The sequence below is a fragment of the Grammomys surdaster genome, unplaced genomic scaffold (genome assembly GCF_004785775.1).
Source record: "Grammomys surdaster isolate TR1022 unplaced genomic scaffold, NIH_TR_1.0 362, whole genome shotgun sequence".
Lineage (NCBI taxonomy): Eukaryota > Metazoa > Chordata > Mammalia > Rodentia > Muridae > Grammomys > Grammomys surdaster.
The window spans coordinates 4497605-4522495 of record NW_021604781.1 but is presented as its reverse complement, the minus strand read 5'-3'; the positions used below and the strand labels follow the sequence as shown (position 1 = coordinate 4522495).

The 24891-nt window shown below is 46.7% G+C and overlaps 1 protein-coding gene across 1 annotated transcript in view; it reads right to left on the bottom strand.

Moving 5' to 3' along the window:
- The window catches only part of Kl (klotho), a 43100-nt gene extending 19431 nt beyond the window's left edge, over positions 1-23669 (bottom strand). Inside the window, exon 1 of the mRNA XM_028779833.1 lies at positions 22842-23669. Within this exon, the coding sequence (XP_028635666.1) occupies positions 22842-23660 (819 nt within the window). The 5' untranslated portion in view covers positions 23661-23669. The remainder of the gene's footprint in view (positions 1-22841) is intronic.
- Between the last annotated feature and the right edge of the window lie 1222 nt (positions 23670-24891).

The following is a 24891-nucleotide window of genomic DNA, read 5'->3' as shown; positions in this document are numbered from 1 at the left end:
TCTGTGTGTGTGTGTGTCTGTGTGTCTCTGTGTGTCTGTGTGTGTCTGTGTGTTTCTGTGTGTCTGTGTGTGTGTCTATGTATCTCTGTGTTTGTCTGTATATCTGTCTGTGTGTGTGTGTGTGTTTGTGTGGTGTCTGTGTGTGTCTCTCTGTGTTTCTGTGTGTCTGTGTGTGTCTGTGAGTGTCTGTGTCTGTATATCTGTCTGTGTGACTGTGTGTGTCTGTGTATGTCTGGTGTCTCTGTGTGTGTCTATCTATCTGTGTGTGTGTGTGTATCTGTGTCTGTATGTGTGGTCTGTGCCTGTGTGTATGCATGTGTGTGTCTGTGTGTGTGTCTGTCTCTGTCTGTGTGCATGTGTCTGTGTGTGTCTATGTATCTGTGTGTATGTGTCTGTGTCTATATGTGTATGTACAGTCTGTGCCTGTGTGTATGCATGTGTGTGTCTCTGTGTGTGTCTGTGTCTTTCTGTGTACATACCTCTGGTATCATTCCTCAGGAGCTTTCTTTTTTTTTTTTTTTGAAGATTTATTTACTTTATTTATGAGTACACTGTAGCTGTCTTCAGACACACCAGAAGAGGGCATCGAATCTCATTACGGATGGTTATGAGCCACCGTGTGGTTGCTGGGATTTGAACTCAGGACCTCTGGAAGAGCAGTCAGTGCTCTTAACCACTGAGCCATCTCTGCAGCCCCCCACCCCCACCCCCGGAGCTTTCTATCTTGTTTTTTTGAGACAGTGTCTGTCATTGGCCTGGAACTCACCAATTATGCTCCAGTTACATATCCCTTTCATAGCCCATCCCTGAGGGTGGCTGGGCCAGCGAGCCCCAGGGACCAGCCTGTGTCTGCCTCTTTGCTACTGAGATTACAAAAGCATCATAACATGGCCTTTTGGGTTCTATAGACAAAACTCAAGCAAGCCCCTTACTGACTACAACATCACCCAGCCCTCTACTCGGGACTTGGTTTAGTCATTTCTTTTTGTTGCTATGATAAAGACACCAAGACTGAAAGCAATCAAGAGAGGAAAGAATTTATTTGGCTTACATATCCCTTTCATAGCCCATCACTGAGAGAAGCCAAGACAGAATTGTATTTACCTACAGATAATCACATAGAATGTTAGTTAATTCGTGGAACCATATAGATACAGGAAACCATTATTCACAGGGCAGCCATCTTGATGTGCTTTCTGTTGCTGTGATAAAGACCATGACCAAAAACAACTTGTGGAGGAAAGGGTTCGTTGCAGCTCATACCTCAGGTCATACTCCTTCCGTCATTGAGGGAAGTCTGGGTGATGACACAAGCAAGAACTGAAGAAGAGACCTTGAAGGGACACTGCTTACTGGCTTGCTCCCCCTGGCTTGTTCTGACTATCTCTTTGATACAACCCAGGACCACTTGCCCAAGGGGACACTGCTGGACCATGGGCTGGACCCTTCCACATTAAACCTTAGCCAAGAAGATACTTCACAGAGTTACCTAGAGGCTAGTCTTATGGGGGTATGTTATCAACTGAATGTTCCTCTTCTCAGATGACTCTACCACGCCAAGGTGACAAAAACAAACAAAAAAACAATAAAACAAACAGACAAAAACAACAAACAAACAAACAACCAGGACAGCATTTCAAAGACTTGTACCGAGGGCATGACTAATATCTATTGTCTCCCCTAGAGAGACTGGAAATATTTGTAATTCTCTCCTATTTGTCTGATTGTTCTGACTGTTCTGTAATGAATACATATTATTCATCATATGAGAAAAAAAAACATTTTAAAACACCCTGGATTTCCAAGCTTGTAGAATTTCCAATGCAAATTACCCAGCACTCTGCTTCTCTGTCATGGTGCTCATCTATTCTGATGGTGTCACTGTTTTCAATTTCTCACCAGCCAGAAGCCTTGGATTGTTCAACTAACTAAATCCTTACCACTCGACAATTACTGATTCACCAGTCTCCCCTTCCTACACCTTCCAGTCACCCCTAACTCGCACAAATGTGAAAAACAACTTCATGCATTTTTTTGTTTGTTTGTTTTGTTTTTGTTTTTCAAGACAGGGTTTCTCTGTATAGCCCTGGCTGTCCTGGAACTCACTCTGTAGACCAGGCTGGCCTCGAACTCAGAAATCTACCTGCCTCTGCCTCCCAAGTGCTGGGATTAAAGGTGTGCACCACCACTGCTTGGCCCAACTTCATGCATTTTCACCTTACAATGACTGAAAAATATAGTAGTTAGAAACGCTTAATTTGTTCTCAGGATTCCTACAGTATTAACAGTAGAATATCTAGTTCAGCAGTTCTCAACCTGTGGGTCCCGACCCCTGTGGAGAGTCACACCTCAGGTGTCATGAATATCGGATATTTACATCACAATTCCTTACAGTAACAAAATGAGAGTTATGAAGCAGTGACGAAGATAATTTTATGGTTGGGGTTGCTACAACATGATGAACTGTATTGAAGGGTCTCAGCATTAGGAAGGAGCTAGTGATTCTGGTTTATTGTCTACCAAGTGGTCTCATTAATTGAACTGTTCTTTTGACCAGGTTGTATTTTACCAAATAACTTGGAATTTTCCAAAGGAAATATAAGATCTTAAGTCAAACAACTGGGCTTTTTTCAGGGCAATGCCACCTTCTAGGGAAGACATGTTAGGAGCAAAAAAAAAAAATCTTTTCAATATCTTCTGTATTGATATCATGATTATATATTATAGACTGAAGGCATAGATCTAAAAATGTACCCAGAATGCTCTGAAAATAATGCTACCCACATACCTAGCATAAGAGATTAGCAGTTTACAGCTTTGGGAAGATAAGTTCATAATAGAGACTGTGGGAGTTTAGTATTTGTTCACTTATATATTTTTAAATGTCAGTTTTGGTTTGGTTTTTGGACACGGGTTTTCACTATGTAACCCTGGTTGTCCTGGAACTCACAAAGTAGACCAGGCTGCTCTGAAACTCACTGGGATCCACCTGCTTCTGCCTCCCAAGCGCTGGGATCAAAGGTGTGCGCCAGCAGACCTGGTGTAAAAGGTTTTTAGTATGAAGTGCTGTGGATTTGACAGGAGCACCAAGAGATGAACTAAAAATCTGAGATGGTGACTGAAGTCTTAATGCTCAAATCATCTGGGCAGAGAGACTAAAATGTCAACAGCTAGAAGCTGGAATGATTTTTTTTTTTCCTCCAAAATGTAGACACTACTACAGTCCTAAGGTGACAGCTGTCGGAAGGACTTCTGAGAGGCAGCTCAGAGCAGGGGATGGATAGAACGTTACTCCTACACCCACCAACAAGTACCACTCGGGAGGCAGGCTAGGATCCAGCAAGCATCCCACCAGGCTTCACCTGCCTGATGCAGGATGCTATTGTCTGAGACAAACGTGGCCCTGCTCACACACCTCATTCTCCTGTGCACTTATCCTGGTATCTTCACAGGAATTACGAAGGAACAGTACGTATGTGTGTGGGTGTGTCTGGGTGTGCACGGGTGCATGCAGTGTGTAAGTGTATCTGTTTGTAGAAGATAGAAAGTGTTTTTGTGCTACTGACCGCAGGCAAGTAACACCCTGAAGCATCAGGTCCTCAAAGCTCTTACTCAGTTCTAATTCCTTCTCAAAAGCCCATCTTCTCCTCCAGCAGATCCCAGTCCAGGTTCATCTAATTTGCGTATATTTACATATTTACTGGTCTGTCTCTGATTCCGTTAAAGGCATGTTCTAGCAATTCACCATGATGAAAGCTAGGATAGGTTTTTAAGTCAAGTTGTGCTTTAGGTTTTTGTCACTTGGAACCATCTTGACTTGGCTTTGCTAAGTGGGCTACATAGAAGGTCTTTTTTACTTGCTTTAAAATTTTTCAAAGGAGCCGGGTGGTGGTGGCGCACGCCTTTAATCCCAGCACTTGAGAGGCAGAGGCAGGCGGATTTCTGAGTTCGAGGCCAGCCTGGTCTACAGAGTGAGTTCCAGGACAGCCCGGGCTACACAGAGAAACCCTGTCTCGAAAAAAACAAAAAACAAAAAACAAACAAACAAAAAAATTCTTCAAAGGAAGCCAGGTATGGTGGAGCATGCCTTGAATCCCAGTACTTGGGAGGCAGAGGAAGGCAGATCTCTATGAAATCAAGGCCAACCTGGTCTACACAGGGAGCTCCAAGACAAGCAGAGCTAGATAATGAGACTCTGTCTCAAAAATACCAATAACAAAATGATAATTTAATTTCTTCAAAGGAGGAAAACTAACTTTATAGCTCACATTGTGCAGAACTTGACAATGTTTGTTAAATCATTCTACTTAATACTAAATCACACTGCTACAATAATCCTTCTAGGGCCTAAAGAGATGGCCCTGTGGTTAAGAGCACTGACTGCTCTTATAGAAAGAAGACTTGGCTTCTGTTTCCAGAACCCACATGCAGCCCCCAGTCATCTGTAACTTCAGTTCTAGGGGACCTGACAGTCTCTCTGGCCTCCTCAGGCACTGCATACATGTGACCCACAGACAGATGTGCAGGCAAGACCCACATACATAAAAAAAATAATAATAAGTCATTTCCAAATCACTGATGTTAAATTGTTAATAAACTATCCCAGCTCATGGCCAGAATTATCACTGGGTGAAATGGCAAGCCCACTGTCATTGGAGACTGGGAAGAATGACATCATCTCAGGCTGTACCTTGATGTTTCTAATGCCAGTCAACCGTGAACCAGAGGGAACTGTACCAGAAACCCATGAGGGACCAGGGAGGGAGGCACACGGGCGGATGCAGGACTGAGATAGGACTGTGAGCACTGAGATGAAGGATATCTGAAGGTCATCAGAGGATCACTGACACCAACATCTATGAGTACCATCGTCCGTGTCATTCTGCAACGCTCGCATTGAACAGCTCCCCTTCCTTTTCAGCAACGCTGAGACGAGCGTTTTCTTTCTCCCATAACTTTCTAAAAGCTCTCCTCTCAAAACGCTCTCCTCTCTCACCAGCTTTTCCAGCTGGGAATCGACTGACCAGCCCCTTCTCCCTGAGCCTTCCTGGTGATCAGAACATACGCTCACTTGCTTTTTAAATAACTCCCTTCCACTCACAGGACAGAACCCTTCAACTCAAAGTGGGGTTCGGGGAGAAATGGCACATGGCACATTTCTACATCAACAGACAGGGTAAGACTACAGAAAAACACAGTGTGCTTCATGGATTTGTGGTTAGTGAAAAGTAATCTGTGTGCCCTCTTTCCGTTTACCTGCTGGTAGTGGAAAATTATTTCGGAGATAGGTTGTGGAGTCACTCTCAGGGTGGCCTTGGGGACTCTGACCACAGAGAGATAAGAAGAACACGAGCATGCAGTTTATACAAAAGACAGCTGCTTTGCCTCTGGGACCGGCTGTGTTCTGTAAGCAAGGCAGGCACCCCCCCCCCCAACAGTATGAATGTGGATTACAGAGAGAATTAGAATATGTCAGGTACTGCAAGGAGGAGGGACACACATAAGTACCTGGTGTGCCAAAGAAATCCATGTTTTCCTGGTGTCACTCACCAGAGTCTTATTTTCCTTTCAAACTACTCTGTGGTCTGTTTATTTTTATCTCTGTAGGGGGGACTCCACAGGTACCCCAACCAGCAGCATTTTTGTCGCTCTTCAGTTTCTATGTGGTAATGTCCGCCACCAGGGATTTTAAACTCCTCATCAACGGCAGATAGCACCTCTGGAGAGTCAGAGAATAAGGCTGGCCAGGCACGCCTGCTCTGAGGCCTCAGGCCCTGTTGCAGCCAGTCCTTCTGCCCCATATCCAATGCTAGGAAACACGTTCCTTACAGCCAGCCTTTGTGATCAGAAATAATCCTTAAAGATTATTTATATCATTAAAAGAAGGGACTCTTGATGTCCTTGGGTTTTGCCCAGATTCATTTACAAACATTCGTTCCACGAATTTAACAATAGCTCGTAAGTTTCTCGCTTCTCAGTGTTGAACAGTCCTTACAAAGAATTGGCTTCTCCTTGGAGGGGTTCACAGAAACCTTGGACTGTTCAGGAACCATTCTCATCCCGGAGCGATTTGTTTTCTGTTTTAAAAGTGGTTCCTATTGAGTCTTCCATTCAGAAGCTGAGATAGCAAGTCCGTGAAGCTCTTTCTGAAAAGTATCATCAGCAGTGCATAGTAATTTTGTGTCACACAGTGTCCCAGAAACCCCAGGAAGCAATCTCCTCCACTTCCTGTGAGGCTGAGCTGCTGGGAGAAATTGTTTTAAACGGGAAGATCCAGACGTATCTGATGCAGAAATCGGCACATGAGCACAGAATTAGGTTTGTAAAGCTGTATTCTGACAGGAGAAGAGATATTCTAGACAGAAACACGCTTGTTCCTTCCTTGAGCGACCTGACTATTAAAAGAACGGACCTCACAGAAATAAGTCCTCCACCTCAGAATCCAACCTTGAGAGAAGGAAAGTAAAGCCCCGGTGCCAGCTAGAGCTAGGGGGAAACCAATGTGCCTTCTGGGGAGAGATAACACAGCTCTGACAGCTTAATTAGCATATACATATTTCTGAGATTTTTAGTATTGTTTTCATCTCTTCTATCAAATTGTAACACCCTTACAGAAAAGAGGGAGAGAAAAGTAGGTGTCCTCCTGTCTCTGTTTGGGCTAAAATGTAAATAAATCCACTTTCCATGATCAACTTGTTCTCTAATTTTTTTTTTTCTGAAGATGCATTTGTTTTATGAAACTAATCGCCCCTCGGTACTGAGTCCTCTGGTTCTGTGGCTAATGGGGGAGGTAGGAAGACTGCTTTAGGAAGAGATGAAAGTAAGACCCCCCCCAACACAACATCGGGGCCCATAGAGTGGCTAAAAGGCTGAGTGGGGGACAGGAGGGCAAGCTGGTGCAGAACCTCATATATGATCCCTAGAGCAGGGGACCACAGCATGGAAGCTTTCCTCTCTTTCCCCAGCACAAAAGGGACATCTCAAGCATGAAAGGTAAAAAAAAATGCAGCATTTGGGTTCTATGACCTTGTGAGCCCCTTTTGGATATGACCCCTGGTTAAAAACTAAAGATAGCAAGTGTGTATGTAGTTTGTATGTATGTATGTATGCATGCATGTATGCATGTGCACCATGTACATGCCGTGTCTGAGGAGGCCACAACGGGGCATCAGATCCTCCCTGGAACTGGAGTTACAGCAGTCTGTGCTCACAGATTTGTGGATGGTGAGAACCAAATCCCCATCCTCTGCAAGAACAGCCAGTGCTCTTGAACCACTCAGCCATCTCTCCAGCCCCAGTCATCTCAGTGTTAAAGGGAAGCAAATGGTGATCTCAGAGTAAGAGACCTGTGAACAAGATGTAATGGAATAGTTAAAAAAAAAAATACATTGGTACCAAAGGAAAAAATAATTGGAGGCCAATGCAAATAAATAGAATACATCTGGCAAATTAACCTCAAATAATTTGATAGTATTGTATCACCTGTCTAGAAACGCAATAGTTATATCTCTGTATGTTGTAACTTTATGCCTCATAAACCTCTGCGTGACATGCTTGGGGATAAAAAGAAGAAAAGTATGATATATATATCAGTTTCTGTTTAAAGAGTGGCATCTTGAAAGCTCTCAATGGTTAAGCAAAAGTTTGATGATTAATCCTTAATGACAAAGACTGATTGAAGTTTGAAACACTGACTGAGGGGAGGGTTCTGCTCAAAAGGAGACTCTCACTGTCCCACAGGATGTCCACACAGCTATAGTCCTCTCACTGTTTGTAGTCAGACATGAAAACTCACAAGGCATGATTCTGAAAACATGGAAATGTTCCGAAACTTGCCTCAAAATGAGCTCTGTGGGCTGGAATGCTATAAATGTTATGACTGTCCAATTTAATTTTTTAAAGTGATGATAAAATACCTATTTCCTTTTAATTTTTATGACAGTAATATATGTTTATGCTTTTAAAAGTCAAATATTGGATCTCAAGAGATGGCACAGCAGTTCAGAGCACTGGCTGATCTTTCAGAGGACCCAGGTTCAACTCCCGGCACCCACAGGGCAGCTCACAACTGCCTGTAACTCCAGTTCTAGGGGATCAAATGCCCTCTACTGGCCTCTGTGGGCACTGCATGCACATGGTAGGTATACAGATATATAGGCAAACAGACAGACATAAAATACAAGTAAATCTTTTTTTAAGAGTCAAACATAATTCTGAGAAACTAGATGAAAATTATAGCCCTCTGCCCCACACACTCCACTTCTCCCCAGCTCACCTCCCTAGAGGAAATAAAAATCACTGTGTAGTGATGACTTTTTTTTTTTTTTTTAATTTACACCACTCTCACTCTCTTACTGTAGACAGTATCCACTGGCTTCCTGGGTTGGAAGCTAACAGCTTAGCCATCTCACACTGAAAAATTCGCCTTGCAAGAGTTTTGGTTTCTCTAGCATCCAGTGAAAATTATTCCACCATTGTAAATATCAGTCACAGATGATCAATGAACTGATGAAGTCTGTTTTCCTTAGTTCTGTTTTCTGTGAAGTTAATAGTCACATAGCTTTTTCCTTTGCTTAGTTTTCCTTGTGCCAATGGTTCACTGACCTTACCATTCCCAGCATCTGTCTAGCACAGACTCTCATTGGCTCACGTCACATGGAGACATACTTCTTGAATCTTACTCCTTCTCTGCTTTGGCTTCTCTGTGCCTACAGCACAGCCACCTCCCAAGGCTATGGTTCATCCTGGCATCCCCAGCTTAGACATGGTCTGTGCATATTGTGTCTTCTTCCTTTTGTCTTCATGCTTTTACATGGAAGATATTCTCTAGAATCTTCCTGAGAAAGGGCTCATGGAATGTTGGTTATCTGGGAATTTCCATCTTTTACCCTCAAGAATAATTGATAGTATAGGTAAGTATTAAGTTCTAGGTTGGAAATAATTTCTATTGTGATGGCACTATTCAGTGGTCTTTGTGGTGGCCATAAAAATATGTCACCTGACCCTCCTGCTGTAAGGAGCACTCGAGTGGTGACATCAGCTGCCACTTCTTCGGGGCCCCACTATAGCTGAGCTGTGATGTTTCACATTGACTGCTCCCTCATGGCAGAGAGATTGTAGTACAGACACTGCACTAAGACATAGCTCCTGCGTGAGCACTATCGGCTCAGGAGTTTCCACTGACTTAGCAGAGCTTTCTTAGATCTGCAGGCACATCTGAGAACCTTCCCAGTGAGTCCCCTTCCTGTCCCTCACAGACATCACGTGTGCATCCCGATCTAATGAGCTGCTCCGGTTCTCTGGCTCCTCCCCCTTTATCACTTGTCATCTTTCCCAGGTGAATTCTCTGCACGTTTATTTAACCCTCCCTTGACATCTGCTTATCAGAAGAAGCAGAACTAACGGAAGTGAGTTTGTGGAGTCAACCTTGAAAATAAGAATGCCAGCAGACGGCCAGGCAGTGGTGGCGCACGCCTTTAATCCCAGCACTTGGGAGGCAGAGGCAGGCAGATTTCTGAGTTCGAGGCCAGCCTGGTCTACAGAGTGAGTTCCAGGATAGCCAGGGCTACACAGAGAAACCCTGTCTCAGAAAAAAACAAAAAACAAAAAACCAAAACAAAACAAAAAAAGAATGCCAGCACAAGCAATATGGAGAGAGAGATAGTCCCCTAGCACACACAGCCCCAGCTGATGATTTTATTTTTTAACCTGGGGTAACCTGGGCAAATGATCTACTGAGGGACATACATTGTAAATGTAGTGACTGTGATGAAAGCTGAGCTCACTGCTTCCTTCTGGATCATATTATGGTCTGCCAGTGAGAAGAAATGAATGGCCCTTATTGGGCAGTTGAAGTTCAGTATGAAAGCCACAGGTTCCCACTGGCATCTTGTCTAGCAGTGAAAGAGTTGATACATCTTAGCAACACACACAGGACCTCAGAAAGTTCCAGAGATCCAAAGATCCAGAAATGTTTCAATCTTCAGCCAGGACAGGTCTGACATTTCAAGGTCAGAGCCCTGATTGAGACAACCTGGGTCTCTAAACCACTCGGTCAGTGTATTTGCCCCAAAGGGCGTGTCTATTCAGACTCCTTGGAACGCACAGCATTTGCGGCCCTGGTCCACAGTTTCCTAGTAAGAGCCAGGACTTCCTTATCTGAAGAGGCCCCTCTCCTAAAAAAGCAACAGGTAACATACCCTTCTAAGTGTCAGTTCCAATCTAAAACATCTGGAGAAGCTAGGAGGATCAAGAAAAGTCATTATACAGCAAAGCAGCTTCAAGCATTGGCAGACTTGGCCAGTACCAGATGAGTGTCACTGGGATCCAACTTTGAGAGTCTTTGGCCAAGGAACTGGAATACAAAACAGGAGAAGAAAGAATTCACGGACTACAGGACACTTGCCCCAGAAATAAACTTCACAGCCCTGGCCCTCTCCAGATCAGACGGACGTAGAAGGGCCACAGAAGTAAGTTTGGACAGGATGAGACCCTGGAATACAGAAGTCATGTGTGCTGATGGCTTTGAGTGAGAGAGATGTCCTCCACAGACTCATGGTTGAACACTAGGTCCCCAGTTGGAGGCACTTCCGGGAGAGATTATGGGACCTTGAGGAGGTGGAGCCTTGCTGGAGGAAGTGCATCACTAGGGGTGAGAGTGAGAGTCACTCCACTTCCGGTTCGCTCTCTCAGCTTTCTGTTTGTGGTTGAAGATGTGATCTCTCAGCTTCCTGCTCCAGCCTCCCTCACCACTGTGACTCTCCCTCTGGCACTGGAAGTTTCTTCCACAAGTTGTTAATGGTAACGGTGTCTTATCACAGCAATAGCAAGTAACTAATACTCCAGGGAAATAGAAAGAGGCTCTTCAGAAAACAATATGGCAGAAAATCATAATCTTTTGCTCAGCTCTCAAATGAAAGTCAATTTTCTGGTCTATAGATCACTGAGTAGGAAGGTGGCTGAGGAATAGATGGAGCAGAGACCCACAGCCAAATATCAGGCAGAGCCCCAGGAGTCTTGTGGAAGAGTGAGGGATAGGAGTGAGCGAGCTGGAGGGGTCAAGGACATCACAAGAGGACCCAGCGAGTCAACTAATCTGAGATGAGGCAGGCTTACAGAGCCTGGGAACATGAAGGAGGTAGACCTTAACCCCCTACGCATTTGTACCAAATATGCCACTTGGTCTTCATGTGGGTCCCCTGATACGTGAACAAGGGACTGTTCAGTCTCTATTCCCTGCTTGCTTGGATCTCCTTGCCCCGCTACTTGGACTGCCTGGTTGGGCCTCTGTGGGAGAGGAAGTGCCTAGACCTGCTGGGACTAGATGCCCTAGGGTTGGGTGGTACCCAAGGGTGCTCCCCCTTATCTGAGGAAAAGGGAGAGGCAATAGGGGATGTATTTGTAACGGTGGGACTAGGAAGGGAGGGGGAGGGGGCTGTGATCAGGATGTAAGGTGACTAAAAATAAAATAAAATAATTTAAAAAGGTTTCTGGGTCCCTGGGAGGACAGATTTTTGCCGTGCCACATCAGGTGTTCTGCAGTGACCTCCCTATGGCGTCACACCCCTATGGCTCCATGTGTATGTGAGGACATGCAAGTCAGTATGAAGTGGTGTTGTTTCTCTTACCCAATGTAAAGGATGCAGACCTCCAGTTTAGAGGGTTAAAATAATAAAGTGTTGTTTTCTCCTGTTGCTGTGAGCTGAGCGTGGCCAGGCTGTTCTTCTGGTACGTTCTTCTGTTATATAGCAGAACTCAGCCGTGTGGCTGCACTCAGCTGGGGTCTCCGGTGGAGCTGGAATGAACTAGATCTGTGCTGGTTGCCCAGTATCTTAAAGCCTGTCACAAATCACGACCACTGTCATGGCAATCATTTTTAATCTAAGTTATTTGAAACCCAGTCATGCCCTGACACCTGTGGTCTAGAATAAAGCTCTCTACTTTATACGGCTAATACCCATCCATCCAAGTTCCCAAACTCCTCAAGACGGTAAAGCAAACAGTGCTCTAGTCACACGTGTTCTCCTAACAATCCATGACTGTCATAGGAAAGCCGAGGGGCTGAGGCCTCCTATGTCTGGGCTCCCTCTCCCTCTCCTCTTCCTTCCCGCTCACTGGATTGTTTCTCCATCACTTCCAGACTGGCATCAGCTTCCTTTTCTTACCTCTCTGAGGCCTCTGAGTACCACACATATTCTGTTTTCATTTTACCTCTTCATTGTGTTTTTGCCGGACATGAATACTTGGAACCATTGACTCCCCCACCCCCAACCTTACCACACACACTTTTCAGGATTTTGCTAAAGAGTGATTAGGTTTATAGCCACTCTGTAGAAAGAGGGAGCTTAATACCACATTTTAAAAAATGTTGGTAGGTGGCTACCATGAAGCTATGCTTTCCGGACACAACAGAGCAGCTGCACATACGAATTCACAGTGGTTGGGACAACATGCTCAAGACCTGTGCAAGTCCAAGCCAGAAAAAGTCTCAGCATGGAAAACGAAGGTAGGATACCCTTCCCCCAGCTGAGGAGCTTTAACAGTTGAAGGCTGATAGCAGAGGGATAGTCGGTTTTCTTTAAGGGAGTGGCCTCTGATGGGCGTGGCCTCTGAGAGGCTGATCACATCCAAGTGGATGTTTACACTACAATATTTGGACAACACACATTGCACCTGATGCCTCTCTCTCTCTCTCTCTCTCTCTCTCTCTCTCTGTGTGTGTGTGTGTGTGTGTGTGTGTGTGTGTTTAAACAATTTTTAGAAAGAGGACACAACATTGGTTCAATACGGAAAGGGTGGCTGGGAGGGATTGGAAGACAGTGAACATCATAAAACATAGCGCATGAAATTCTCAAAGAACTAACTAAAATTAAAATGAATAAACCATGGCAATGGAAAGTACAACACGTCACAAGTACAGAAGTCGGCTTGAAAGAGAGAAAAACTCCAGGGGAAAAGCTCCTGTGGTTACTAAGACACAAGCCTTTGTTCCTATCACACTTACGCTGTCCCAATAGCCAAAGTGAGTCACGCGTCTGAGCCCATGGTCTACGTGAGAAGAAACTCACCAGCCCTTGGACACGGGAAGGCATGCTCCAGTGTGGGCTGCAGGGACAGCCCCAGGGCACACTGCACTCTCTCTACCCACTCCTCCTACTGCAGAAAAACAAACCTTTGCAACAACTTGTTGAAATTCAATTAGAAAGTGTCTTAGTTTGCTTCTCTGTTGCTGTGTTAAGACACAGCACAAAGCAACTTGGGGAAAGAAAGGGTTTATTTGACTTACATGTTACAGCCTATTATGAAAAGAAGTCAAGTCAGGAACCTCAACAAGGAATCGAAGCAGAGACCAAAGAGGAATATAGCTTACTGGCTTCTACCCCAGGCCTGCTCACCACACCCCTTTTTGAGGTTTTGTCTGTTGCTATGTATTGTAATGCTAAGTGCAGGACCTCGAAACCTGGTTGATCCAGAGACTAGAGAGGCCATAAGTAGACCCAAGCTGAGCTATGTGACTTTGGCCCCAAGTTATTTCTGATTGGTGATTAAAGATACTGACAGCCAATAACTGGGCAGAAGAGACATAGGCGGGGTTTAGGTTTAGGGTTCCCTGGCTTGGGGTTTCCGGAGGAGAAGGAGGAGGGAGAAAAAAGGTGGAGAGAGGGAGAAGCCGCCATGGGTTAGGTGAGTCAGGAAATAATGGCCAAGTGGGTTGGCTAATTGGAGTTAAGAGCAGCCCAGATGAGACATAGCAAATTATATAATAGGATTATTGGCTGGGAAGTAGACATAACATTGAGGATAGATGTCTGCCCAGCTCTTGTACTGATTGAGGCTTATTGTAAATATAAAGGTTGTGTGTATCTTTTATCTGGAAACTAAATGCTCAAAGACGGGGTAGAAACCCCTTAGGTTGCAATTAAATATTTCTACAATAGCCCTGGCTCACTCACTCGGATACCTTTCTTCTTCGGCCTGGGTCCAGCTGCATAGGGATGGTACTGCCCATGGTGGGCTGGAACCTCCTACATCAATTAGCACTAAAAAAAAAAAAAAAATGCCCTACAGACAAGCCCACAGGCCAATCTGATGGAGACAACTGAGAATCTTTCTTCCCAAGTATGTAGGTTTGTTTCAAGTTGACCCAAATCACCCAGCACAGATGGGGTCTGTAAACATTTGAAGGGACAGATGGAAAGGCCTACTCTGCTCTGGATCTGCATGTCAGGTTGGGTTCCTGGGAAAAGAAAGAACACCTCAGTTGGGACACTGTGAAGGCTCAATGTTATTCACACACATCTCTACAGCAGAGATGCAGAAATGTGTTTTGGAGCCAGCTCTTGTCTTCTCATAGTAGACCAGGTACACGTTCTAATTGTATATTAATATTTCAACAGCCAGTTAGGAATATTCCACCAAATTCATGTAACACTATTCCTTATGTCGATCCAGACATGTTTCTACATTTCTGTTATTTCTGAGTTCCATCCTTGGGAATCTCCCTCTTTGGTGGCATTTAATACGATTGTAAATTTAAAGATAAATCCCATAGGAGACAACAGACACTATCTGGCTTAACAGCAGTGCACAGGAAGTTGAGAGCCTGATGATTGTAACTGACTATAGACAAATCTGAGCCTGACGTGGGATGACAGCCACGACTACCAAGGCAGTCTTGTATGACGAGAACGTAAAGCTGCCTGCTTCTCACATTTGGACCACAGCCTGGCTCTGCACAGCAAATGTCATGAGAAGCCCTGAAGACCCCCAGTCTCGTTCCTCGGGTTTCTTGTCCTTTCTCACCCATGGCTTCCAAGTATTGAGTCTTGAATGTACTGTCACCTTTGGCTTGGCAGGTGCTGTGTCACAAACCTCAGCTGTGTGCTGCTTACTTGGTATGTCTGGCAAGCCCAGTCCAACACAGGACTTACCAGCTGTTTCCAGACAAAAAAGCATTATGACAACCCAGCTGTGCCCAGAGAGTCCAGAGCAGCCTCCACAGAAGGCTCAGCAACCCTTGATTTCCCTGATTAGTCTCTGATTAGACCCTAAGCACTCCCTGCCCTCCCATCCTTCAAAACTGGCTTGCCTCTCCGTGTTGCCTCCACTATAGCCACGTATTTCTTCTAAGGCCTTTGAGTGCTCTAGTGTGACTTATTTATCTGTAAGTGAGGCAGGACAGGAGTCTTGTCACTCTCTTTGTGGCAACCCACATAAAGCAAACTCTGTCACTTTAAACCTGCCACACTGTACCCGCTCCTCCCAGAGTGAAGGGCAAAGTGGAAGAAAAAGGAGCCCAATGTCTCCTCTGTCAGGTAATACAGGCTTAGACACGTGAACCTATTCAGCAAGAGGTACAAAGTCCCCCGTTCACTGCACCCCCAAGATCCCATGTTAGGTACAATGGAAGACCAGGGATTCTCTCAAGCATATCAAACAGTAAGAAAGCCATGCTTTGAGTGGCATTTGACTTGAGGAAGAGCATACCCTGAGAACAGACTACAAGGTCTCTCCCTTCTCCCCCTGCCTCCTGGTGTATAGAGAAATGCACATCATTGTGGGAGAACTCAGGACAATAAGTAGGGAAAAGCCAAAGGGAGAGGGTCTGTAGTCATGATCCAGAGAGAAGTGGAACCAAGGGTCCAGGTAACATGTCCCCACAGACTCTACAAGAGCCTAGCCCACTGAGGTGGTAGAGGCAGCACCCTACAGAAGGAGCTACAACTGTACAGAAGGAGCTACAACCATCCTAAAGAAGGAACTACAACCATCCTACAGAAGGACCTACAACCTCCCTACAGAAGGAGCTACAACCCTACAGTAGGAGCTACAACTCTACAAAAAGACATACAACCACCCTACAGGAGCTACAACCCTACTGAAGGAGCTACAACCATCCTAAAGAAGGAACTACAACCATCCTACAGAAGGACCTACAACCACCCTACAGAAGGAGCTACAACCCTACAATAGGAGCTACAACTCTACAAAAAGACCTACAACCACCCTACAGGAGCTACAACCCTACTGAAGGAGCTACAACTTTACAGAAGGAGCTACAACCATCCTACAGAAGGAGCTACAACTGTACATAAGGAGCTGTGACCCTACAGATGGAGCTATAAATGCCTGCCTGGATGCTGCCATGTTCCTGCTTTGATGATAATGGACTGAACTTCTGAACCTGTAAACCAGCCCCAATTAAATGTCCTTTATAAACTTGCCTTGGTCATGGTGTCTGTTGACATTAGTAAAACCCTAAGGTGCTTCCCTACTCTACCATTCAATTTATCCACTACTTGCTGGCATTGAAATATATTTTATAGAATCACTACATTTAAGGTCTGTGTCCCTCACGGCCTTCAGCTCGGAAAGTATATTAGGCCACAGTCAAGCTGCCTCATGGATGAGTCTCACACCAGCCTACTCAGACTCTCGACACACATTTCACTAAACAGGAGTGCTTCTGCGGCTCTTACGTCACACTGTGCCAGGCATTTACTTCTTTGGTGCATCTTCTGAAGACTAAGTAGGACCAGCAAGACACTTGTGAAAACGGGTCATTTCAAAGATCTAAGGAAGCTTTTGGTAAAATTTGATTAAAATAACGTCCAAAAGGACTTCATTTTTAAAACTGTTCCAAGTTAAGAAGTCAAGGGAGATGGCTCACTGGTTAAGAGAACTTGGTGTTCTTACCGAGGACCCAGGTTCAATGCCTAGCATCCACATGGTAGTTCACATGTGTCCTTGACTGCAGTTCCAGAGCATGAGGCATTCATGGGGTCACATACATACATGCAGGCAAAACACTCACACACGTACAATAAAATAAATCCAGAAAAAAAATAAAAATATTACATACAGATTGTTATTTCAAAGAGCCACAAGTGCGAGAAGGAGCCATTCTGTCTGTCTGTCTGTCTGTCTGTCTGTCTGTTCTGACCCACAAATTGTGGCCACTATGTTAAGTCTTTAAAAAGTAAGGATATATCCCCAGACACAGCAATAACTAATTGCATACCAATAGCGCCTATCACAGCACAGGAGCACATAAAAAGCACATTGTGTGTGGCCACTTCAATATGTGTTATAAATATAACTCCTGGACATTTCTGCAGACGATGCTGATCTCAGGGCACCCGATGATACTGGGCACTGTGGCTCTCAATCTCTACCTCTCTCCCCTCCCAGCAGACATGCCTCCTGCCCTCGCTCTTCACCCAAATGCTTCAAAAACAATATTGAGGGAAATAAAGCACCTTCTCCACGGATTCATTGTGACAAACTGTGGTATGAACCAATGGAAATTTTAAAAACCGTGAACCAACTCATGTCTTGAGTGTACTGAAGCCGTGGCTGGCTACAGCTCATCTCACACAGCTGTGTGTGTGCTCGCTGTGCTCAGGAAAGGGACACTGATGCTATCTGAGTGCCTAGCAGTTCGCATTTCTTCTTTTGCTTTACCTCAAAGCAATTGACATTTTCAAGATCTGCTTTTACTACGTTGTAATTATGTCTGTGTGGACGTGGGAGGCTTAGCACTGGGGCCTAAGGAGGCTGGAGGCATCAGAGCCCTCCAGAGCTGGAGTTGTAAGTGATTGTGAGTCACCCAGTGTAGGTGCAAAGAGCCAAACTCAGATTGATCTTCTGCAAGAGCACTGTATGCTCTCACCCATTAAGCCATCTCCCCAGCCCTGCAATTGACATTTTAAGACAATTGCTATGATTTAAAAATTATTTCACTAATTCTTTTCCTTGGACTTGACTTTACCCTCCAGAGAACATTGTGTTCGATACACAGACCAGCCAGTCAAGTGCCTTGAGAGGCAGCTTAACTGTTTCTCACTAAAGGCACACCAAAATGCAGCCATGTCTATCAAATATATTAGCCTCTAACCCAATTGATACTTCCAAAAGCATTTTAATAAGGTCACTCCTGACATGTGGCTTGAAAGTACACATAGTGTGTCATCTGAACGCATGCCCATTAATTGCTTGGGGGTTAAAAATACAACCAGGAGACAGAGCTGTCTCCAGTATTCACTCCGATTAACACATTCTTCACCACTCGCCTCATCCTGAAAACATCTTCATAATGCAGTAGAGTGGCTTTTGACAGCCTCAAAGTGGAGCTGGTACAGTAGAGCCAGACAGCAACCACCCTTAACAGTTTACCTTGAGTACCAGATTGTATACGGCACTCAGCGTAGTTTCTGATTAGGCCTTGGTATCCCCCATCCCACCAGACGATGGCTGGGTTAGACAGACACATGGACACACAAGGAACAGCTTCCCTAAGAAAGTTATAAAGGGCCGGGTGATGGTAGTGCATGCCTTTAATCCCAGCACTTGAGAGGCAGACGCAGGCGGATTTCTGAGTTTGAGGCCAGCCTGGTCTACAGAGTGAGTTCCAGGACAGCCAGGGCTACACAGAGAAACCCTGTCTCGAAAAACCAAAAAAAAAAAAAAGAAAGAAAGAAAAGTTATTGGGCTGGAGAGATGGCTCAGTGGTTAAGAGCACTGACTGCTCTTCCAGAGGTCCTGAGTTCAAATCCCAGCAACCACATGGTGGCTCACAACCATCCGTAATGAGATTGGATGCCCTCTTCTGGTGTGTCTGAAGACAGCTACAGTGTACTCATCAATAAAATAAATAAATAAATATTTAAAAAAAAAAAAAAAGAAAGAAAGAAAAGTTATAAAGGCAGAGCCAAGCCTAGAAGGCAACCCTGGCACCCACCAAGAGCAAATTAGTTGTTTTTTTGTTTGTTTGTTTGTTTGTTTGTTTGTTTTTTCATGTATGTGTGTGAGCCTACTGAGTTTGTGTGCATCATGGTCATGCAGGAGCCCACTGAAGACATGAGAGGGCTTCCTGGAACTGGAGTTATAGGCCGCTGTGAGCTGCCTGCAGGTGCTGGGAACTGAACTCTGGTTCTTGCAAGGGCAGCAAGTACTCTTGCCTACATGGCCATTTCTCCAGCCCTAGGTTGACATTTAAGAAAGAGTAAGGTTTTCTTGCTTAAGAAATTGCCCAGCTAATGGAGTGGAGAGAGACTGAGGGTGGTAGGTTAAGCATAAAGGCTGTGACGAGAGTGTCATGGGATTCCGTGGATGGAAGGAATGATGTTTGAGGGTGAGGTCACAAGAGTATAAAACTGGTGCTTGTGGAGTAGGTGGGATTCTAGCAAGCAGGAATTTGTGTTGTTCACCCAGGATGATGCTCCTTCAGAATACACCCATCAGGCCACACAGCAGGGAGCAAGGGCAGCATTACTGAGGCAAAGAACCAAGGCTAGCCTGGGCCCCATCATAACATAGATATAGCTCAGTAGTACAGCGCTTGCCTAACAAGCTCAAGGCCCTGGGTCCAATGCCCAGGGAGACACAAGGAGAAAAGAAAGGAAAGGAGAGAGGGAGGGAAGGAGAGAGGGGGGAGGGAAGGAACGAGGGGGAGGGAGGGAGGGGAAGGGAGACGGGTCCAGTTAACCAACTGGAAGAGCAAAGTAGCACAACGCAGATGGAAGAATGGGAGCTTGGTCTTGACCAAGTTACTTGCGACCTCCCTCTATAAGTGGACAAGACTATCCGAGTTGCGTGCTCAGAGAAGTCCCAGCTGGAGACTAAACTTGGCTGCTCGGGATTCCACAGTTGAGGTGAGGGGTGGGGTCTTTTTTTTTTTTTGGTTTTTTTTTTTTTTGGTTTTTTGAGACAGGGTTTCTCTGTGTAGTCCTGGCTGTCCTGGAACTCACTCTGTAGACCAGGCTGGCCTCGAACTCAGAGATCCACCTGCCTCTGCCTCCCAAGTGCTGGGATTAAAGGCGTGCGCCACCACTGCCCGGCGAGGGGTGGGGTCTTAAGATTCATATGGAGGGCTTCCCAGTGGGAGGCCCCAAGGCAGAGCTCTGGACATCCCACCCTTTCCAGGTGCAGTGAAGGTGCGCAGGAGACCACAGGAATGCCAGGGAAGAGTGGGCATGCTACCTAGTTGTATGGCTACTTGACACAAGCTAGAGTCATCTAAGAGAAGGAAGCCCCCGCTGAGAAAATGCCTTTTACGATGGGCTGTAGGCAAGCCTGTGGGACATTTTCTTAATGAGTGGTTGATGTAGAGGACCCAGCCCAATGTGGGTAGTGCTCTCCCTGGGCAGATGGTCCTGGGTGTTATCAGAGAGCAGGCCGAGCAAGCTATAAGGAGCAAGGCCCGTACGCAGCACCTCTCCATGGCCTCTGCATCAGCTCCTACCTCTAGGTTCCTGCCCTGACTTCCCTGAATGATGGATTGCAAGATGTAATGTGAAATAAAGCCTTCCCTCCCCAAGTTGCTACTGATTGTGGTGTTCCATCACAGTGACAGAAGCCCCGAGACAGTGCCAATCTGACAACGGAGCTGAGGAATTGCGCTAAGAAAGTAGGAGCATCGGCTTAGAAACGGAATGTGGTAGAGCGGTCAGTGTGAGCGTTCGATACCAAGGCCTACAAGAACCCCCTCTGAGCGAGGAGAGGTGGAGCCAAATGTCTGTAGCTTGATTCTGGACCTCTCAGGAATCCATGTGCAGAGGAAAATCTCAGAGGCACACGCAGGTTGGATCCCCAGAGACGAACTACGGGCTGGAAGCTGTCAAAACTTCATCTCAAGAGTCACGGAAACTGAGACATCTGGCAGCCAGCCAGTGGAAGAAGAAAATCCAGATAAGAACCCAAAGGAGCAAACCAGCCAGCTCCATGCTCTGCAAGGAAGGCACCTTCCTTCATCCCAACCCCACTCTACTTCACATCAAGGTCAAGCTTCAAGTTAGCACCAGGAAGCTGAGAAGCGTTTACAGAGACCTCCACTGTGAGCAGGGCCTCCAAACTTAACAGGACGTTTGCCCACGCTCAGACTCCCCTAAGACATCAGAAAATGATTGTGGAATCCCTATGAGGTGGACAGCCCATCCCCCACCCCAGTCTCCAAAGCCTGTAGATCAGTCTAGGCACAGGGGAAAGGTGTTGGCTCACAGCATCCTTTCCCAGCATCCACTCTGGGATGCAAATTAGTACTCCAAGGGCTCGGTGGCCCCCAACTCTTCCCAAAACCACCAGTATCGAAACCAAAAGTACCCATTACCAAAATCTGCACATCTTGACTTTTTCAGATAAAGTAAGAATTCCTCACCGCAGTCACACAAACACCAAGAAGCAGCACCCAGAGCAAAATAAAAGGGTCTTATGCAAATGGCATTCATTTGCGATGTCTCACTTCTAAATAATATAGCGGGGCGGCTAAATTCTAAACCCAGAGGAATTAAAAAGGCAAAATTAATATTTTACAGTAACTCGGGTTTCAAGTGCAACATCAGCAAAAATAAGCCACGTGCCTGCCAGTTGCTAATGTCTCATGGCTACAAAGTCCAGTGTGTTTCTACAAAGGACAGTTAGCATTTGGCAACATTTTTGTCTAATTCCCCAGAAATACAACTGCAAAGTTAAAGGCATGACTGACAGGGAGTTCATGCAACCCTTCACCACATTTACAAAACCCCACTTTCACATACATAGAGTTTATTACATGTACTCAGACACTAGAATTGGCATCTTTTAAATTTCAAGGAGTGATCCTTGTCCCTAATCTGTTTCTGGCAGTAACTGATAATTGGCCTTTTCTTTAAAAGGTGGTTCAGTTCACCAACCCTGCCCCTTGCCCCCCTTCCCCATAGTTTTTCTACACCTGTCCTTCCTCTGGGCTGATTTGATCCAGGGCTTGTTGGTTTCTTTAAAAGATGGGCAGACTGACCACACTTAAGAATTACTATTCTAAAAGTAACTGTATATAAAAATATACACCTACATGAAACCAAGACAACAAGCAAACCCAGGTTTTGTAAAGCTGACAGACAATGTCAGTTAGCCAATATCATGCTACCAGCTGCTCAGAGCACGGAGTCCACTCAATAGGCCAGCACTGTCCTGCCTCAATTGTCTATGGTTAATTAAAAGTGTTTAGAAGAGGCCTGGCTCTATAGCTAAGCCTGTTAAAGTGTCCGCTGATTAGAGAGTGTTTAGACGTAGCTTTCATCTTCAAGATGTTCAGAACCACTGGCTGTATTTGGTCACTCACTTCCTCAGTGAGGAATCCCTTCAACTAGAGATAACACTGTGGAAACACAGATGTTGGTGGAGCCACAAGCTGCACCCCCTGTAGATGGTCCTGTGTTTATATGTCCATCTTGCACTATGTAAGGGGGGTCTTCTAACCTATGACAATTACTGGTGACAGAAGGCAAGAAAGTTCCTATCCTGCCCTGCCTCAGAAGGGGCTTCTAAACACAGCTGAAGCCCAAACAGTTCAAAGATTTTGACACTGCCGCCAAACTAGATAACCTTGTGTCACGAGCAAGATGGATCTTACTGAATCAACTTGGAGCTCTTGCAGGGCCAACGCCGGTCTGCAGCTTGTGAACAAAGGTGTTGCTTTCATCAGCTCTCTTTATTCTGACCCTGAAGCTAAGTCTAACAAATCTTGCTGGCCATTACCTCTAGGAACTTCGATGTCACAATACCTGGGGGGGAAAAACGCTTGCTACTTTCCTCAGTGGAGAAAGCGTCCTCAGTGGAGAAAGCGTCCCGGGTGCTTTTCTAGGGGCCCTAAAGCGTAGCGCAGGCAGCAGGATTTCCCTCCAGTTTCTAACTCCACTTCTAGAAGACAGCCCCAGAGCTGCCGGGCATAGGGGGTCTCCGCCTCCGAAGTGTAAGACCTAGGTGACCTCGTAATGGATTCAAGTGATGATTTCTAGAAGTGGCTTTGGCACTTCCGAGGCCCTCTGTCCCCCAAAGTGGCCCCCTGCCTGACCCCTCGAACTCACCAAGAGTAGGTTGTGAGCAACCAGGTACCCAAGCCTGGAGCTGCCCCGCACGCCCGGGGCCAGACGCCCGGTGGCGTACCCGTGCCAGGCCACCACGTAGGGGTTGTCAATGGTGATCCAGTACTTGACCTGGTCACCGAAGTGGCGGAAGCAGAGCTCGGCATAATCCCTGAAATGGTTGGCCAGGGCGCGATTGGCCCAGCCGCCATAGGTGTCCTGCAGGCGCTGTGGCAGGTCCCAGTGATACAGGGTGACCACCGGCTGCACGCCTAGCTCCCGCAGCCGCTCCAGCAGCCGCCGGTAGTAGCGCAACCCCTCGCGGTTGGGGGTGCCCGCCGTGCCATTGGGGAGCACCCGCGCCCACGATATGGAGAAGCGGTAGTGGGTGACCCCCAGTTCGCGCAGCCCCTCTGTGTCGCGGTAGACGTTGTTGTAACTGTCGCTGGCCACATCTCCAGTGGAGGGCAGGGGAGGCGACGAGGCACCCGACGGCTCCACGACGATCGGGGAGTCGCCTGGGGTGGCCAGAGAGTGATGGGTGAAAGTGTCCCAGATGGACGCGCCTTTGCCGTGCTGTCGCCAGCCGCCTTCGATCTGGTAGGCGGCGCTGCCTACTGCCCAGAGGAAACCGTCGGGGAAGGTGTCGTGGAGGAGGCCAGCGGCCTCCGGGGCAGGAGGGCGCGCAAAGCGAGCCCAGGTCTGCGCGCCCTGACCCGGCTCAGCACTCAGGCAGCGGGCGCGCAGGGCGAGCAGCAGCAGATGCAGCGACAGCAAACGGAGCAGCCGCGGCAGGCGGCGAGGAGGGGCGCGGGCTGGCATGCTGCGGGAGCCGGGAGGGCACCGCGCAGCGCCCCTATATGCCCGCGCCCCGCCGCCCTCCCCGCGCGGTGCCCACCCCCGCTCCCGCCACCCCACGAGCAATGATTATCCAGAGCAGGCGCCGCCCCCCACTCCGGCCTGGCATGGGGGCGGGACAGGGGCTCAGACAGCCAAGGTGCCCAGAGAGAGCATCGCCAGCGTCCTGGGGACGTTGGAGAACAAGCACCTGCTGCAGCCAGCTCAGGGAGCCGCGTATCCCACATCCCACATTCCCGTCTCCTCCATTCTGGGACGTTCCTGTGTCGCCCACTCCCCGCGTCCACTCCCTTTGCCTTCCTGGAACTGGTGGTCATGGAAGACAAATGGCTGCACAACTTTGCGCAACGTTTGGCACCTGGGGGTGGGGGTGGGGGGCACCTGCTGTCCCCTTTCTCCCATTCTGAGCTTTCCACCCAGGGGAATCTTTAAGATGACATCCCTGGAGAGCTTTGCCTGTGTCTGAACACCGCGGGAAGGCGGGAAGACGGGGTAGGGAACTTTTTAAGAGTATTCAAGCAGTTTTCTTCTGGTGAGGGAGTCCCCCATCCCATCAGAGTAGGGAGAGAGTCGGCCCTGTCTCAGACCTCTACCTGGGGAGCCTTCAAGAACACACAGTGGGTCTAAGATTTTTGGGTTGTGTGGGGCTTCGCTTCTGTTTCTCCTTTCTCTGGGTCCTCTCTAACCTCTTCTCTTCCCTCCCCCTGTTATCCTTTAACCCTTTAAATCAGCAGTGTTCCTTAATTAGATCCCTTTAAATTTTCTGGTGAGTTTGTGGCTGAGTTGTTTTCTGAGAGAAAGAAGAACTCTAAACCACCCAGACTTCAACTTCCACTGCACCTTCTCCCGTTTAACATCCTTTGCCGTCCTTTTTATGAATGAACGTTTTGACTTCCAGCCTTGGCTTAGCAAGTGGGTTCTCTGAGCAGGAAAGCTGGGTGGGAGACCTCTGTTCCCCACACCACTCTGGAGGGAAAGTTAGCTGAATAATTCCCATGGCTAGAAAGAAAAAGGGCCAGCATATTTTCCTCAGTTCTCTCAAACCCCTTTAAACAGAAGCTTCAAGCCACAGAATCCATTACACACACACACACACACACACACACACACGGGCTTTATCCCATTCATTGGGAAGCATCACAAAGCTCAAAGCACAAATATACGTGAAGATGAGCCCCTAAGGGAAGCCCAGAAA